General features: G+C 35.7%; 2 protein-coding genes across 2 annotated transcripts in view; one reads left to right on the forward strand and one right to left on the reverse strand.

Moving 5' to 3' along the window:
• Positions 1-7,373, forward strand: part of hyi (hydroxypyruvate isomerase) — a 24,643-nt gene extending 17,270 nt beyond the window's left edge. The window contains exon 9 of the transcript XR_001640716.1: positions 7,363-7,373. The gene's annotated coding sequence lies outside the window, so the exon portion shown is untranslated. The remainder of the gene's footprint in view (positions 1-7,362) is intronic.
• szt2 (SZT2 subunit of KICSTOR complex) overlaps positions 1-18,893 on the reverse strand; it is an 89,739-nt gene that overhangs the window by 7,691 nt on the left and 63,155 nt on the right. The window contains exons 63-72 of the mRNA XM_016560919.1: positions 15,152-15,416; positions 13,997-14,076; positions 12,561-12,686; positions 11,316-11,518; positions 10,195-10,300; positions 9,305-9,385; positions 8,113-8,187; positions 1,605-1,818; positions 674-857; positions 474-596 (exon numbers count right to left, since the gene is read on the reverse strand). Of these exons, the coding sequence (XP_016416405.1) occupies positions 474-596; positions 674-857; positions 1,605-1,818; positions 8,113-8,187; positions 9,305-9,385; positions 10,195-10,300; positions 11,316-11,518; positions 12,561-12,686; positions 13,997-14,076; positions 15,152-15,416 (1,457 nt within the window). The remainder of the gene's footprint in view (positions 1-473; positions 597-673; positions 858-1,604; positions 1,819-8,112; positions 8,188-9,304; positions 9,386-10,194; positions 10,301-11,315; positions 11,519-12,560; positions 12,687-13,996; positions 14,077-15,151; positions 15,417-18,893) is intronic.

An 18,893-nucleotide genomic window follows, 5' to 3' on the forward strand; every position in this document is an offset into this window, starting at 1 on the left:
ACATTTTTAATATTATACAAATATTATTTATTTAAATATATTATTGTTTATTATTATTATGATGATGATATATAATACTTTATTATTATATATAGTACTATTACAGATAATATCTATATTATTATTAATATTACACAAATATGATTTATTTACATATATTATTGTTTGCTTATTATTATTATTATTATTATTATTTATAATAATTTATTATTTTATATAGTAATATTACAGATATCTATAACATAACAAAGATCCATTCCACCTAAAAGTCTCAGTCTATATTTCCCCCCACTGATTAAACCGTTTCACGCAGAAAATACCTCCCATCACAGAAGTGAACTTTATTACAAATGTTGTTTCATGTTGTCTCGCCTACAGTTTAATTGTATTAATTGCTTTTATCTACTAATGTAGTGTTTAACTGATGCCCATAATGTGTTCACAAAGTCACTGTATTCCTCGTTTGTTTGTACCTGAGCAGGTGTCTCTCTCCCTCTGACTGCTCCTCAAACGGGGTGGCGTTATGACAAACCAGTAGCGACACGTCAAAGTCATCATGGTGTCGCAATCCCTCCAGATCCTTAAACGAGCCAGAGCTTCAAGAGAACAGCATTATTAGAATAGAAATGATAACACCACCAGCTCAAACTAGGAGTGAACCGCGTTACAGTACCTGTTCCACAGAGCGACCAGCACGTACTCGTGCAGATCTGCACTCGGCGCCCCCTTCTTGTTATCGGTGGTAACTGCAGCTTTAGACATGCGCAGGGGCTTCATCCCGTAAGTGCCTGCGTGATCAGTGATGTAATTATACAGCTGATGCGCTGTGATCATCCCCGTCGATATGGAGAAACTCCCTAGGACACATGAAAGCATATTACGCATGACTGACAAAAACAAGAAACCACCAAATAATAAATACGCCGCGTGTGAATCTGCTGAAAAACATGTTCAGTCACATTTCAACCCAAAATCTAAAGAAAATAAATACAAAATAATATTTTGCGTAAAAAATAAATACAACTTTAGGACCACTGAGATTTGAGATATAATCAGATTTTACACTCTAATGAATCCAAGTTATTTCGTAACTATCATTATTATTACTAATTAGATACTCATTACTGTATTTTGATGATTTTTTTAATCAGCATGATGTACCATGATGTATAAATACTTAATTTAAATATCTATCTTTTTGTTTTGCATTATTGTAATACAATCTCCAAAATGCCACTATTAAATATACATACATACGTCACCATTAATCACATACGTAAATATAATTGTATATATATATTAAGTTATGCCACTATTAAACATAAATTAAATTAGGTATAAGTACATCCCACCACTAAACAAACAAATAAATTAAAATCCAAAAATTAAAAATAAATAAATCCAATTAAAAAAATAAATAAAACTGTCACTTTTAAAATAAATACATTGTTGTGAATGACAGTTGCATGCAGCATTTATTTTCATTTTCAGTGAAGCCAGACAAACGACAAGCAAAACACAAAAATAAATGTGCTATAGCTGAAAGTTCAGACTTATGAATGTTTAATAGATGCAAAAGATGTACGTTTCTGACATGCGCTCACCCTGGAAGACATGGTTGCGTCCAAACTTTGGTATGTCGGGGTGATGGGCGATGAAGTCCTCCAGAAAGGCCGTGAGCTGGTACCCCTGCCGCAGGGTCATGTGACAGCCCACGAGGTACTGATGCACCACACGCAGGTGGAAGTCGTAGCTGAAGGAGTGAACGTGCATCAGATCCCGCACCTTATCGCACTCCTCGGTGAACAGCATGGACAGCTGAGGGTAGAAACACACATGAACACTGTTACCGCTGCATCACTCCACATCACCTGTGAGAGACCATCAGAACCCCAGAGGAAGAACGCAAGCAGTAGCAGGAACATCATCCCATCAACTCCAGATCCTCAAATGTGACATTATTTTCATGACAAATAATCAGATTTTACACTCTAATGCATCCAAGTTCTATTATTACTAATTAGATTCTCATTACTGTATTGTTTCATATTATACTAATAAAATCTCTACTAAAAAAATCCTAAAATTAAACAAAAATAAATAAAAAAAACCATTAAACATAAAAATGTAACAAATAAATAAATTTTAAAAAGTATATATTATGTCACTATTAAACATAAATAAATAAATAAATCCCACTCTTAAACAAATAAATTATTTGAAAAGTATATAAATATTATGCACTACTAAACATAATTAATTAATTAATTAAATAAATAAATCCCAATATTAAACAAAAATAAAAAACAATAAATATTATGCCACTATTAAACAGAAATATATATATATATATATATATATATGCCACTGTTAAACTAAATAAATCCATAAATTTATTTTAAAAACATACATAGTAAACATTGAATGTGTGTGGCTGTGACAGTGTCAGGAATCATTTTCACTTTCTGTGAGATCTGAGAAATTACTTGTCAGTGGAAGCATGTTGCGTTTTGTAAACTGTGTAAATGCAATGGAAATGAAGTTCCAATGCACACAGTCTTAATGGTGCTTGATTTGGGGGTGAAATCTGAGCCAGACATGTTCTTGATGGGTTTCGTGAAAATCACCCAAGCGCACCTCAAACCTGACATCACATCTAAAACTCCATGTGGCTGACTTGTGAAGAGCAAACCAGCGACCTGCCAAACCTTTACAAGAGTCTTTTTAAAAGCTTCTGTGATATCAATCAACATAATAATTGTATCCTATTTAATTAAATCTCACATCAAAGCCGTGCTTACAAAAGCATCAGTGGCGAATGCAAATGATTGCAGAGGGAGAGAGCAGGAGTAATTACAGTACAATGGGAGCAGGAGGTGGGGAGGGCGCTGGATTCGACGGCTAAACGCTATTACCGCTGCCGCTTTCATCCTGACCATTACCCTGGAACAAATGCAAATAGGTCTTATCACATCAACCCTGTACATTTGACGCTGCCGTGGCCGTTCCATTTGCAGAAAGCAGAAAACAGCTCGTGCAATTGCACCTTTCATCCCTGCACGAGAAACGTTTTTCATGTCAATGTTTTGAAATCTGCCGGTGGCCCATTTGACTGAAAGTTCTGAGGAAAGATAATACCGTCAGTCCATTTTCCTCTAAGTCATGCGCGGCTGCGTAAAACAGCTTTTGGAAACATGGAGCACGAAAACGGCTCCATTCACAGCTTGCTATGATTGCGCTGGTTAGTCTGTTGTGTTTGCATTCGTGACACTCTTAAAGCATAATAACACCCTAGACCTGAGTCATGTGTTAACCAAATGCCAACATTCAGAGAATTACGGCCTTATTGAATGCTACAGAGTTTTCCCAGATGCCACGAGGCGCACAGGTCAAGCTCTGTCAAACGTGTCACCAGAGAGAATGGAGAAGATGGTCCACTTGAACATATAAATGAGAGCAATCATAGTCCTGCCCTACAGGTAAAACAGCCATTATCCTTTTCGATAGAGCCATCGCTACACTCAATAAATCTGCTGAATGCATTATAGTTCAAACAGCTTGTTTGTTTACTCTTGACGATGCATGTGCATTAGCAGGGTTTTGAGTGATCTGAGCTCAAGAAGCACTGATTTTAAGCTATGATATCATTGCTGTCACATTTTATTGATCTGAAATAAATCACTTAAACAGAATTTTGACAGATTTTAGTGTTTCTCTATTAAATCCAATGAAGCTGTACTTGCATGGCTGGAAAGAGCTGCCCAAGGCATTACGTAAATGACCGTTGAGTGAATTTGTCTTAGAGGGACTTTGGCGTCACTTAGAGAGTTCTAGGTGTTCTACTTTCTTACTTTTACAGTTTTTTACTGTATACTTTCACTACTTTCTGGCTGCCTGGTAACCTCACAAAATCCTAAAGTCCTAAAAAGGGCCCCTAAAGTAAACATAAACCTTTATACTTTTTTAATGAACATACCTTTTTTATACATTTTATTTGTGCACATTATTCCAAATATGAAATTTAAAATATTTTTAATCAAATTGGAATAATTGGTAACACCTTATTTTAAGGTGATTAGAGGTTAGAGGTTACATGCACTTACTGTGGTAATAGTAAATTATGCATAATTACTGTACAAATAACTAACCCTAAACCTAACAGTAAAACTTTGAAATGTCCTTGTTACATGTAATTACTGAAGTAATAACAGTAAACTATGCATAATTACAAGTAACTTATCCTAAACCAAACCTGGTAACACCTTATTATAATGTCCTTGTTACATGTTACATGTACTTGCTGTAGTATTAACAGTAAATCATGCATAATTACATGTAATTAACCCGAAACCAAACCTGCAACACCTTATTATAATGTCCTTGTTACATGTTACATGCTTGCTGTAGTATTAACAGTAAATCATGCATAATTACAAGTAATTAACCCTAAACCAAACCTGGTAACACCTTATTATAATGTCCTTGTTACATGTTACATGCTTGCTGTAGTATTAACAGTAAATCATGCATAATTACAAGTAATTAACCCTAAACCAAACCTGCAACACCTTATTTTAGCAACCTTGCTACATGTTACAGGTAATTACTGTAGTAATAACAGTAAATAATGCATAGTTACACATAATTAAACCTAAACCAACCCTGGTTTTAGCATCCTTCTTACATGTTACACACACTTGCTGTAGTAATAACAGTAAATTGTGCATAATTACAAGTAATTAACTCTACACCAAATACGGTGGCACTTTATTTTAGCATCCTTGTTACACATTACATGTACTTACTATAGAAATAATAGTAACTTATGCATAATTACATGCAATAACCCTAAATCAAACCCTATTTATAACCATATAGTAAGTACAAGTAGTTAATTAATATTACTCAGTACTTGATTGTATAATTACACTGTAACAAGGACACTGTTAATTACAGTGTAAACCCAAACCCTATAGTAAGTATATGTAGTTAATTAATATTACTCAGTACGAGTTATTTGTGTAATTACACTGTTACAATGTCACCTTAAAATAAAATGCAATCCAAAAATTAGCTGCATATTTCTTTTCAGTCAATATCCTGAATCCATCTCGAATCCATTCAAACCCACAGACTCTTATGAATATCTTATACACCAGATTTTGGAAGTAAAATAGGCTGAGCAAAGCAGGTACGCAGACTTTAAGTCTTTTGTTTCCTATCTTGTTTCAAGCAGAAGCAATCAAGACAAAGTAGAAACGCTCCACTTGAAGATGGCATTTGTGATTTCCTCATTTTGAAACAGCTTAGTTGCGAAAAGCAAATTATGAATGCTCCAAATTAGCCAAAAAACTACAAAGTGAAATGAAAGAAAATTAGCATTATCAGATTTGTTTCTTCTGCTCATCTATAAAGAGAAATTATTATATATTGAACTGCCTCAGAATTATAGTTCATGATTCCCTTAAAAGGAAACAAGCAGATCCAAATCAAGATGCAACAAGAGCGGAAGAAAATCAGGGATAATCATTGAGCAAAGAAAAAAGATCATTGGCCTATCAGAGCTGCAAGAAGAATGACCCCGTGACCTCCCAGAAGATGCCACATTCAACAGCACCTCGAGGACTTCCCAAGATGCAACGCTGACAAACACAGACAAACACATGGAAAGGAATCATCTGATTTTCAATGAACCGCACAGAAAGGTGTGAGTGGGGCTGCAATAGGAAAGGGAGGAGCCAGGCACTATATGGGGGAGGAGTCTGAGGGAAAGACTGAAGCCTGATTGGTGGGAGACGAGCCCCGCCCCGAGGATGCAGAGACATACCGCAGAGTCAGAGGCCGTGGGCACCTCGGGGAACGGCTGGCTAGGAGGTTTGTTGAGAAGAGACTCCTGATGGAAAGAAAGGGGGAGATGGGACTAGACACACACACACACACACCATATGCAGGACAGTGAGACACACACACAGACACAGAACAGAGACAGATGAGAAACATGCCACACAGAGAGGTTAGAAGTCAATTTACACTAATGAACAAAACACACATGCACAAGCTGCCCGCGCTAATGTATGAGGGCGTGTGACAGGAAGTGACATGAGATGATCAATAATGATGAGCATGAGGCATGTGCAGTCTGAATAGATGAGAAGCAGGCGTGACCTTTCACTCTATAACTCTGCAAAATATCCGCTTCTTATGGCTCCTGTTACATCGTGATCTATTCCCACTGTTCCCAATTTCTGCAGCAAACTCTTGATAAATGTCAGATAAATAGAAAGCATTCTCATGGCGTCCAGTGGCATTTCAAAACCAACTTCATCTGCTGCTACAGTGACTGGAGGAGTATTAGTAGTATAAAGTAAAAAAAAAAGTGAAAGTATAGCTTAAAATAAATATGTATTAATAATGAAATGTTTAATGTAACATGTCAGGGAGAAGATGATTAAAATGATAATAACTGTAATATTTAGCATAAAAATCTTTGCTTTGACTCTTCATGCTTAGAAAACCTTGCCACTGACATACAGCAGGATACTCAATTTGTCATATTGATAACACTTTACAATCAGATTTAAGTGTTTAAATTATTAAATTATAATAATCTTTCAATTATTCAATTAAAAGCTTGGTATATGTATAAAGATATAAAAATGCTTTTATATATACACATTTTGTTTTAATTGAAATTAAAATATATCATGCATATGGTTTAAAAACAAATATTGATCATGTAAAAATATTAATGCAATTTTAATTTTTTACATTATTATTAATCTAAATTAAAAAACATCTTTTTAGTCTGGTTTTCTTGTAATGTCAAGTTTCATGATTTTAGTACTTGTTTCATAATTTTCCGTCTCCAATTTTTGTTTTATTTAGTATTAGTGTTTTTATACTTTTTTTTTTTTTTAATGTTTATTGTTATAAACTACTTTTTGGTCTCATTTCATTTGTCATTTTTTAACCTTTGTGTGTCACTCATTTTCAGCTTTTAATTTTATACCTTCATGTCAATCGCATTTTCATTAGGAATGAACAATCAATTTATTGTTAACTATTCTGCAATGTTAATGTCTTTAAGCTGTGTTTTTGTTCCTGGAGAACCAAATACATCCACTCATTGTAGAAGGACAAAGTGGGCATTCTCAACGCTATAATGATAAATACTGTTGCTACTGTAATTGTGAGAAAACAACAACCATAATCATATTTGTTGACCACTGGGGAAAAAGCATTGTCATAAGATTCACTAATGTATATGGCATAACGGCACTAATACTTTGAGCCCGAGATATGAAAATATGATTTCATGTAAGTTCAACAGTAACCTTTTCAAATGTAATTTTTTATTAAAAGAAGAATTTTCTGGTACAAATGGCAGAGTTTCCTGACTATGACCTTTAAATGCAGGTGTAATACGCCTGACTTCAAGAGGATTTGCTGATTTTTTCCTGGTGAATTTGATCACTATGCAGTCTTGATGAAAATGTCACTTTATCCTTCTACGGTAAGTGGATATATTTAGTTCTCCAGGAACAAAAAGTAGTATTAACAGCAGAATAATTAACAATAACTGGATTGTTCATTCCTTATGAAAAATAACACCAAACTGGCAGCTGGCAATGTTTGTTAACGCAATCGAATACTATGGACTCTAACAGAACAGATTTAAGTTGATGAATTTTCATTAGTGATTCCTTTTGCCTGTTTGCCCTCAAGCTCAGTTTGAAGAATCTGCACTTACAAACAAGCAAACAAACACGCTGATGACTTAATTGCTGGATATGAGCAGCTGTGACTGGAGACACCTTATGGGCTTCTGGAAGAAATCAGAGCCCTCCTGCTGAGAAACATCTGGAGATTTACAAATATTTACACTTAATTACTCCTCATTTAGAGCCAACCTGGACCCGCTGCACATTAAACACGCCATCAGAGAGAAAGAGACAGACATTTGACCAGTGAATCCTGCTTACAAAGGAGGCGATTGCTGCTTGTTGCTCATATTAAACACAGGCAGTTACAACAGATGCACAACTCTTAAACACCTCGCTTACTCTCACTTTCTCTTCTTGTCTGCTGTTTTTAATGCACAGATGCCGTTACCTGAGAATTAACCGTCTGACCCATGGGAATCCTTGAGCACTCTAATGCAAACTGCTTCACGCAGAAATAACAGCCCTGCAACAGAGTCACAATAAGATTATGTGTTAGCAGAGGAACACTTATGCATCAGCTGCAGATAAATTCATCACTGCTTAGCTCACCATATACAGGAGAAGCTTCTTAAGGCAAAATAAATCAAAATTGGCTTCATTTGCTTTCTTAATTCAGCCTGGTCATGATTCGTTTGTGCACACTATGTTACTATTATAATAATAATGATTATTATTATTATAATTATTAGCAAACTGAACCAAATAAAGAAGTATTTGCAATCCCTTTAACTCTCCTGATTTATAATCACCTGTGAAATAGAAACACTTCTCACCATAAATAAATAAATAATATTCAAACCCATTTATTAAAACAATTCCATTATTTTGGAACCTGACCTAGGGTTAAGTGTTCATTCAAATCCCTAACCATAAGTCTGAACCTTATAATTATAAATTTTCTTTATTAGTAGTAGTAGTAGTAGTAGTATTAAAACCAGAGATTTGAACAACCGCTAAAATAATAACAATAAAATATTATTATTGTTATTATCATCATTATTTTCAATATTACTACTATCATTATCATAATAATTAATATTATTAGTGAACTAAACAAGAAATGCAACTGAAAATGCAAAAAAATAATAAATAAATAAATATATAACACTAAACTAAATACATTTCAGCACAATTTATGGACTTGTATTTTTGCCACTGACTCATCTGCTAGTGTTGAAAATTTCTATGAATGACTGGTGTTTTACTCATGGGTAAACATAGATTTCAATCAGAATTCATGATGAGTAATTCACACAGAACAGAATAAATCCATCATTAATTGCATATGTTAGCATGTTCACTTTGACAGCCCTGATGTAAAAATCATGCCATGCAATTAAATGAGTTTAAACCTGAATTGAGGGGGATATTAGACATGAGCACGGGCTGGAGATCAGATGATGACGCACAGATTGAATCTGTGTGTTCAAGTATTAATAAGCATAAATAGCGCGAGAGAGGCAGGATCCATTAAACATCTCTCTCCTCGACATCCACTGAGACTTTCACAGCGTTTGCTCTCGGCTGATGTGCTAAGAGGCCGATTCTACGTGAGACACACAGACAGATGAAGGTCTCACTTGAAAAGCCAGCTCCATCAGCACGATTCCTCCCGGCAGCGCCCTCTGCAGGTGATACGACGCCGAGCTCGATGCATTGCTCTGTTGAGAGATGCAGAAAGGACACAATCAGTGTGTTTGTGTGTGTGTGTGTGTGTGTGTGTGTGTGTTAGCCATTCTTTATTGCAGTGGTGCTAGTGCAAGTCATTTTATTGCACATGTATTACTGTTCAAATTTGAGGGTCAGTAAAAGAAATTTATTTTAATTTTTAACCATTTCATCATTCTGGCTTTTTTAATGAATTGTAAAACAATTTAAACATCATGTTTGTGTGTCTTGTTACCAAACAATCATTTTAAATCTGATGAAAACGAACATAAAAACATGATAAAAAATATTATGAAGAATTATTAATTTAAGGTGTCATTAAAAAGCCTTTTTTATTTAAAGATTTGATTTTCAGCATTTTTTATTTGGATGGGATCCAGAATGGAAACGGGTGTTACCAATGGGGGTAACACTTCAGAATAGGGAACACTTATTCACAATTAATTACGACTTTTCCCTCAATAAATTCCTAACTGGCTGCTTATTAATAGTTAGTAAGGTAGTTGTTAAGTTTAGGCATTGGGTAGGATTAGGGATGTAGAATAAGGTCATGTAGAATAAGGCATTAATATGTGCTTAATTAGTACTAATAAATGGCTAATATTCTAGTAATATGCATGCTAATAAGCAACTAGTTAAGAGACCCAACTGCTAAAAAAAATTCAGTTTGTCATACATAAATAAATTATATCTTAAAATATATTCAAATAGAAAACAGTTATTTTAAATTATAATAATAGGTCTATGGACCCAAAACTGGAGTGTGACTGAAGGGTTGAATATGGATGAGCAGATAAAGTACCTTGGGGCTGTCTTCACTCTTCTGCTTATTATATGAGAAAGAGGAGAAGGAAGATCTGCCTTCGGTGGATAAAGAACTCAACATGGCGGCTCGGGCTCGAGCGATGCTGCAGAGAGAGAGAGAGAGAGAGAGAGAGAGTGAGAGCGTGTGCGGCCCGCCGGGCGTCTGACCCCGTCAGTAATGCGGCCCTCATGCTGCCGGTCAGACTGAATCACACGCTCCTGCTGCTTAATGCAGTGCGTCCAACATTAGCACATCACACACACGCTACAGAGAGCTGGCTTCTGCAAAAAGCACTTATTCTTCAGCTTACGGTCACCGGATGACTCTGAAGATTTTGTACCATGTTTGATGTTACAGTTCGGCTGCTATAAAAGCTATTTTCACAAAAAACCTTGAGTTTGAATAACAGTGTTTATGACTGAAATACACAGTTCAAAACCGCTTGACACATTCAAGTCCTCCTAGGAAGCTTGCATTTACGAGTCGAGAAGGCGTCACTTTGTTCAGAGAAAGATTACGATGCACCTTTTCTATATAAAATGCAACAAGACTTTTAAACACCATATCTACAAAATGATAAAGAAAAGAAAGTGCATCAGGTATGTTTTTGCTCTTTTATGTTTTTGTTCAATTTATGAAGATGCTGTAATTTTAATCATTATTTATTCTACTATAATACTATGGTATTTTGTCCATGCAACTAAGTTTAATTGTATATTTAAAAAAAAAAAATCAGGTAACACTTTAAGTGTTACATAATAAGTATGCAATAATAAAGAACTTAAAGGGTTAGTTCACCCAAAAATGAAAATTCTGTCATTAATTACTCGTGTCGTTCTAAACCCGTTACGCTTTGATTTGAACGAAAACAACGTATCCGCATGACATGCAGTGACTGTGCCGCACTGCATGTTCTAATCACGCTCGTGTGATTGTATGAAATATAAAAAATATTATTTGGCTATTTTCTGTCTTTTGGAAGCTGCATTCAAAATCCACTTGGCTCAAAAATCTGAGGGGGCACGTGAAGCCTCTGTCCATGTGTGTTCAACTCCTAAATCTGATCTTTTCACCATGACTTGAGTGTTTAGTTGAGGTGTTTTTCTGTGGACACAGACCTGCGAGCGGGCGACTGCGGCCGGACCTGCACCAGGATGAAGCCCATGCTCTGCAGATACTGCACATACTGCTGCAGGAACATGCTGGAGATCTCCTGCAGCCACGGCTCCTCCTTCAGACGACTCGGCAGCATGTCTGCAGAATCCATGCTGTAGCTGCGATCGCGGCCGGACGCTGTAGAGTCACTGGAGCGATGCCGCTTCTGCAAGCCAAGAACGAGAGAAAGTCAGACTGTGAAGCAGAAAAGACACTGAATGAGTGAAATCTGAACTCAATTCACTGCACAGACAGACTTTTGACTGTCAGCATAAAGTCTGGTCCATATTGAGCCTATTACCATCCACTTAGGCAGGAAAAGCAAGCAAACACGGTCTATTTTTGTGTGTGACATTTAGTGTGGGTCAATCTAAAATTCAGATGCAACGGTCAGAGAAAAAGTGGAGTGCAGAGGTGCACAGTGTGCTTGGGCTAACTTTATATAAATATAAATCCCACTTGCTTTGACATTTTGTTATCTAATGCATGACATTTTAAACGTGGTTCATGCGTCCAAACACTTTTTGTACATCAGATGAGATTTTGTACATCACTCACCTCTATATCACCTTCATCATCAACAACAACAACTGACCAACGACCACATAATCATGATTATTCTGCTGCTACACTGACACACGTGTGCTCATTATCATACCTGACACGTCATTATATAGAAGTGATATTTACGGTTTATTTTTATCTGTTTTGCATATAGACTAATAATAATAATAATTCAAATGTACAATAATAATAATAACAAACAATAAATAATTCTTATGCACTCATAATATAATTATATGGTTCACAGTTCTGATTAATCAAAATATTAATATTTTTAACAAATATGACTATTATGATTATTATTCAAATATAAAAAAATAAATCAATACAATAAATAAACCAATTCTATTATAATACAATTATAATTAATAATATTATTTATATTACATGAATAATAATAAAACAACAACTAATAATGGTTAAATAATAACAAATAATAATAAAAATAATAACAAAAAAATTAATAAAACAAAAAAGAAATCTCATGCACTCACAATGGAATTATATGCTTCATACTTATGGTTATTATTATTATTATTATTAATATTATCATCCTAACCCTTTTTTTTTTGTATAAATGGGTTTACTGCAGTGTGAACCAGCAGACAGACTCAGCAGGATGAGGATGAGGAAGAGAGACAGACCTTCATCTGTGGCTGAGGCAGCTGTTCCTCTTGAACCTGTTTCCGGAAGACGGGGTCAAAGAGCAGCGGAGTGGCGCAGTAATGGACCAGCCGAGACGACTGCTTCAGTGTGTCCAGATCCGCCACCTGAACACACAGAGAGAGCGTTTCCAGATTTAAACCTACAATTCCTTCATTTGCTAACATTTTCAGTGTGTAAATACTTTCCATCCCAGTTTAATATGCAGCCTGTGGTGCTTTCAGGCATCACAACCTGTTCAACACATTGACTCAACTCAACCAATGGTGCGTATCTGTAAAATGTACAATCAGGATATGCTGTGAATTTACAGTACGGTTCAAAAGTTTGGGGCTCGATGGTGTTTTGAAAGAAGTCTCTTCTGCTCACTAAGGGCCAGATTTACTAAACAGAGCAAATTAGCATTAGAGCGCAATTCCATAAAAGCGCCGATGGGAGGGGAAAATTCTGCGGATGATTTACTGACAATATGCACATGAACACGCCTTTTCAGCACTAATTCTTCACTGTGCGTCTTTAGTAAATCATGACAGTACTATTTTAATGCCAAAAGACTGGTGCAAACTGTTAGTAAATCTGGCCTTAAGGCTGCATTTATTTGATCAAAAATACAGTAAAAAAACGTAATGTGAAATGTTATTAGAATTTAAAATAACTTTTCTATTTGAATATATTTTAAAATGTAATTAATTGCTGTGATGCGCAGCTGAATTTTCAGCATCATTACTCCAGTCTCACATGATCTTCAGAAATCAATCTAATATGCAGCTCAAGAAACATTTCTGATTATTCTCAATGTTGAAAAGAGTTTGATATTTTTGTGGGATCCCTGATTTTTTTCAGGATTCTTTGACGAATAGAAAGTTCAAAAGAATATAATTGATTTGAAATTGAAATCTTTTGTAACATTATAAATGTCTTTACTGTCACTTTTGATCAATTTAATGCGTCCTTGCTGATTAAAGTTAAAGCTGATTAATTTCTTTCAACATCAAAAAAATCTTACTGACCCCAAACCTTTGCACGGTAGTGTACTTACAGTAGTAGTGACCTGCACAATATGGATTGTAACCTGCAGTATAATAATAACATATTTGTCTGGATCTCAGCAGTGTGAAAGAGCCTCAGTGTGGATTCAGAGGAAGTGCGATCACCGCGAATGACAGAGACATCTCAAACACTGCAGCATCTCCTAATGTCCTGGCCACATCTCATTAAACCCAAGCGGGCCGCACACACACGGATCTGCATATGTGCGTGTGAGGCAGAGGATCCGTGCGCACTGGGATAAATCTGGACCTGATGAGCCGCTGGGAAAATCATGCTCTGAGAGTGTGATGGAAAATACCCATCAAACATTATCACACGGCGAGCCTGTGTGCAGCGGTGTACTCGCGCTGAGTCTGAGTGAACTCACAGAGATGGGCATGTTGGACTGAGCCGAGCGCTGCTGCCACGTCACAAACAGATTCTCAATCTTCATCTGTCTCTCCAGCTCTGCAACACACAAGACAAACCTCAGAATAAATCACATGCTCTCTGTCTGAGGTTCACAATTACAATTATGCCACAATTCTCTTTCTTTCTTGTTTTGTTCGTACTTTCATATACTTATTTTGTGGTTCTTTCATTGTTTTTACTATGTAACTTCAATTCATAGTTACATTTTTTGCTTCATAATTCTCTTTTCACACTTTTTCATACTGTTTTTTTGTGTGTTTTTTTTCCTGTTTGTTCTTTAATTTATACTGTTACTTTTGTTTAGGCATTTTCATACCTTTCTTCTTATACAGTATGTATAACTATCTTTCATAATTTTTTTCATTATTTTCTTTCTTTCTTATTTCTAATTTCATACTCCTTTAATTATATTTTCCTTCCTTCCATCCTTTCCTTCCTTCTTTTTCATACTGCTACTTGCATTGTTTTCTTAATTTTATGTTTCCTTTGTTCATACTTTTCTTTTTTGTAAATTTTTTCTAACATTAAAAACTTTGATCCGTATGGCAACTTTTGGATTTTTTTACAGTTTGTTATTTTTAATTAATACTTTTCATTTTTTTATAATTCTTTTCTTTTGCTAATATGTTTTCATACTTTTTATAATTTTACTTTTTTTTTTAAATGTACTTTCTGTAGTTTTTTTCTTTTCTTTCTTCACTCCTCAACAGTGCACTCTCTGTGATGGAGGATGTGAGTTGTGTGTGTGTTGATGGTGGATGCAAGTTGTGATTGTGTGTGTGTGTGTGTGTGTGTGTGTGTGCGCGTTTTTGTGACAAATGAGGACATACATTTGTATAATGACAAGGTTATGACATAGGTATTACAAGTAGAAGGTGACTTTTCAGGACATTACCCCATGTCCCCACTTTTCAAAACGCATATAAATCACACAGAATGGAGTGTATTGAAAATCTGAAATAGCACAAAGTTTCCTGTAAGGGGTAGGTTTAGGGGTAGGGTTGGTGTAGGGCAATAGAATATACGGTCTGTACAGTAGAAAAACCATTACGCCTATGGGATGTCCCCACTTTTCACAAAAACAAACCTGTGTGTGTTGATGTGTGTGTACCTCTGCGCTCAGCGGCTTTGACCTCCAGTAGCTGGGCTCCATGGCGAGCGACTATATCGGGTCCGTCCTGACTGGTCAGGGGCCTCACTGTGTTCACGTCTCTCAGAGCTTCATCAAAGGGCACGAGTTCTCCGGGGAAGGCCAGAGGAGGAAGAGCACGAGCAGAGCTGCCCATCCGACCCTGATCCTTACTCGCGGCCGGAGGAGCCGGACTCCTCAACAGAGCGTCCGCCTCGATCGTGGAGCTCAGGAACGGGTTGGGCTCCTGCAAACAACCAAATACATACATGAGACATAAATAAATAAGCAGAAGGTAAACATATAATATGATATAATATAATTATATGATATAATATCAACATATGAGTATCAAGAAAAAAATAAAAAAATAAAAATGAAAAAGAAATTGATACAAATGAGAAAAAAAAGTTTTTAAAAATTGAAAAAAGAAATAAATGAAAAATGAAAGAAAAAATGACAAAAGAAAAGAAAAGAAAACAACAGGTGTAAATAAGTATGAAAAGAGAGAAAGAGAGTTATGAAGCAAACAAAAAAAGTCTGAACAAAAGTACAAATACAAACTTACAAAACAAAACTAAGAGCATTATGAAGCAAAGAAAAAAAATGAATCAAAGCTACTAACAAAAAACTATGAAATAACTACAAAATAATATATAGTAACCAAGTAAAGAAAAAAGCAAGTACAATTTAAAGAAAGGCATAAAAGGCGTGAAAGGTTGAAAAAGGGCAAGAAACTAAATTAAAGAAAAAGCACAAACGGAAGTATGAACAAAAGTATGGAAAGAAAGAAAGAAAGAAAGAAAGAAAGAAAGAAAAAGAAATATCCTAAATTGATTAATCACAGACTGAAAAGCAGTGGTGTTTGGTAAAGCAGAATTTCCTCTGGTCTTCACGTTCTCTCGGCCTCTTTCATGTGATTTCAAAGCTCAGCTCTCATCAGCCTTCACAAACTCACTCACACATTCTGAGATGTGATGTCAAACTTCACAGAAATGGGCAGTGCGTGTTCATCAGCGTTAAACTCACGGACACGCAGAGATCCCGCCAGCATGAGGGCCTTTCCTCAAGACCAACAATTAACACGCGGCTGAAATATAAAACCCCATCAGAGCATCAGAGTGAAGAACTAACAGAACTCCTTCTGAAGACACTGCCCTCTTCTTGTGGGAACTTTTGGGTGAGTTAGTGTTTGGAAGACTAGTTAAAGTCCTCCAGGGCGAGTTGGAGGCTTTTCTAAAAGAAGCTGGAGCAGATGCCCATGTGCCCGACGGGCCAATAAGCCGGACTTAAGTGCCTGAACTCCACCCCCTGGGACTCTGACAGATGATTGACGGTTAGGGCAAATTTTCTGCTATGTTGGATCCGCCTTCTGTTAGCATTCATTAAGAGAACAGATTAAAAGTGGGGAGCCACTGACGAGGAAATAAAGGAGTTCTGGCCTTCACTTTCTATATGTAGATGTTCAGTTTATTTGTACTTCAGTAACATGATAGAGCAAGTGTATGTGTGTGTGTGACTAAAACATTTGTGACCTTGAGAAATCGCAAATGTTAAATAATAATAAATAAGTTAATTTTAAAATATATAACATTTTTACTCTAATTAAAAAGTTAAATTAAAGAATGTGGTACTCTTAACACTGCAGAACTGACCTTTGTGATATTGCAATGTATTTTTAATCTACTGAAATTGTTAGATTATGCAGCAACGTGATTAAAAACTCATTCAACTGAAGAGAGAGAATGGTCTCATTTGAAAGTGTTCCTAATGTTCACTATGATATGTTAACGCTATAGTTAAAATACCATTTTTACCAAAATACAAGACAATACCATTGTATCTTCACTAGGTTTGTGCCACTATTATAAATGACATGGCAACAATGGTTTACCATCCATATCTATCTATCTATCTATCTATCCTTCCATCCATATCTATCTATCTATCTATCTATCTATCCTTCCATCCATATCTATCCATCCATATCTATCTATCTATCGATCTATCTATCTATCTATCTATCCTTCCATCCATATCTATCCATCTATCTATCTATCTATCCTTCCATCCATATCTATCTATCTATCTATCTATCTATCTATCTATCATAAATATAGTCTATATATCATTACAATAGCCCCGTAATAATGACCCACTAACTGTACTTTAACTATTTTATTAAAAATGCACAAAAATTCCTGGTATTGCCCCTTTAAAATGTTGATCAGAAATGTCTGTGTGTCATTATCAGTGCAGGCACATGACTGTCATAAGCGGTTCCATTAAAGGCCTTTCACACAAAAGCTCTCGATAACGACAACAACAACTGTCTGCTTTCCCAAAATACATCCTGACATTTGGTGCGAAATCTTGACAAACAGCCGACAACTGAATCAATAACAGTGAACGCCGCGACAGAAGGTTTCGTCTCTTTACTGACAGAACCAACAAACATGTTCTGCTGCATTAACCGCAAACAACTAAAACACAGCGTGATTCAATTCACTCTGATCAAACGAGCTCGACTCCGGGCAGGAATGAACTGTTTTGGCAGCGCTCTGGATGGTTTCCAGGTGTCTGGTGTTAGCAGGTGTGCTGGAGTGATTAGCGTCCTGCCCTGCGGCCGTGACACCTGTCTGTCACTCAGAGTGATATGTCAGACCGCCACGGGGAGCGCCGGACACTCGTGTGCTGCTTAACCAACTCACTAGCGCTATCTGTACTTATAATGTGTGAACACACACTGTCCTGAAAGCTCATCCGAAACGATGTCCAGCAATACATGACAGCTTACAGAGTGTGCATGTTGAGAATAACATACTACCTACTGTTTTTGACAGAAGATACAAAGCAGTATGTACACTACCATTCGATACTTCAGGGTAAGTAAAATTTATAAATTTTTTTTAAATAATAAATTAACACCTTTATTCAGCAAGGATGCATAAAATTGATCAATAGTGACATTTATAAAGCTACAAAAAAAATTATATTTCAAATAAATGCTGTTCTTTTGAACTTTCTATTTATCAAAGAATCCTGAAAATATATATAACGAAAAAATATGAAGCAGCACAACTGTTTTCAACATTGATAATAATCAGAAATGTTTCTTGAGCAGCAAATCACCATATTATAATGATTTCTGAAGGATCATGTGACACTGAAGACTGGAGTAATGATGCTGAAAATACAGCTTTGATCACAGGAATAAATTAAAAAAGCCTTTAGAAAAAATAAAAATAGTATGCTAGTATGCTATTCTGAATTCAGTCTGTCAAATGCAATGCTCTCAGCTAAACTAAGGAATCATGATATTAGTCAGCTGTGAACATCACTTAAATATATAGTTTTAGTTTTTAAAACATGATGAAAAACACAAAATAATGGTTGTAACCCGTCAAAATAAAAGTTCGGTTTAACTTGAAGGCATTGGCAGAAATATATTACTATTGTTGAGTAGAATGTATGTAACAGGCTGCTACTACTACTACTAAAATTATTAAAACCTTATTTTTAAGGAATAAGCATTCAATATTTCTTCAATGTTTTAATTGTAATATTAAATGACCTTTATTCCCCCACCCCCAAAAATGTGTTTAATTTTCATTACTTAAAAGATAGTTTAAATGAATGTGTTATGCCTTAAAACAAAATGTAAATCCCCCCCCCCCAAAAGCCGTAAACCTAGGGGAAACACTGTGTATGTATATATATATAT

The sequence above is a fragment of the Sinocyclocheilus rhinocerous genome, unplaced genomic scaffold (genome assembly GCF_001515625.1).
Source record: "Sinocyclocheilus rhinocerous isolate Xijiao unplaced genomic scaffold, SAMN03320098_v1.1 scaffold588, whole genome shotgun sequence".
NCBI lineage: Eukaryota > Metazoa > Chordata > Actinopteri > Cypriniformes > Cyprinidae > Sinocyclocheilus > Sinocyclocheilus rhinocerous.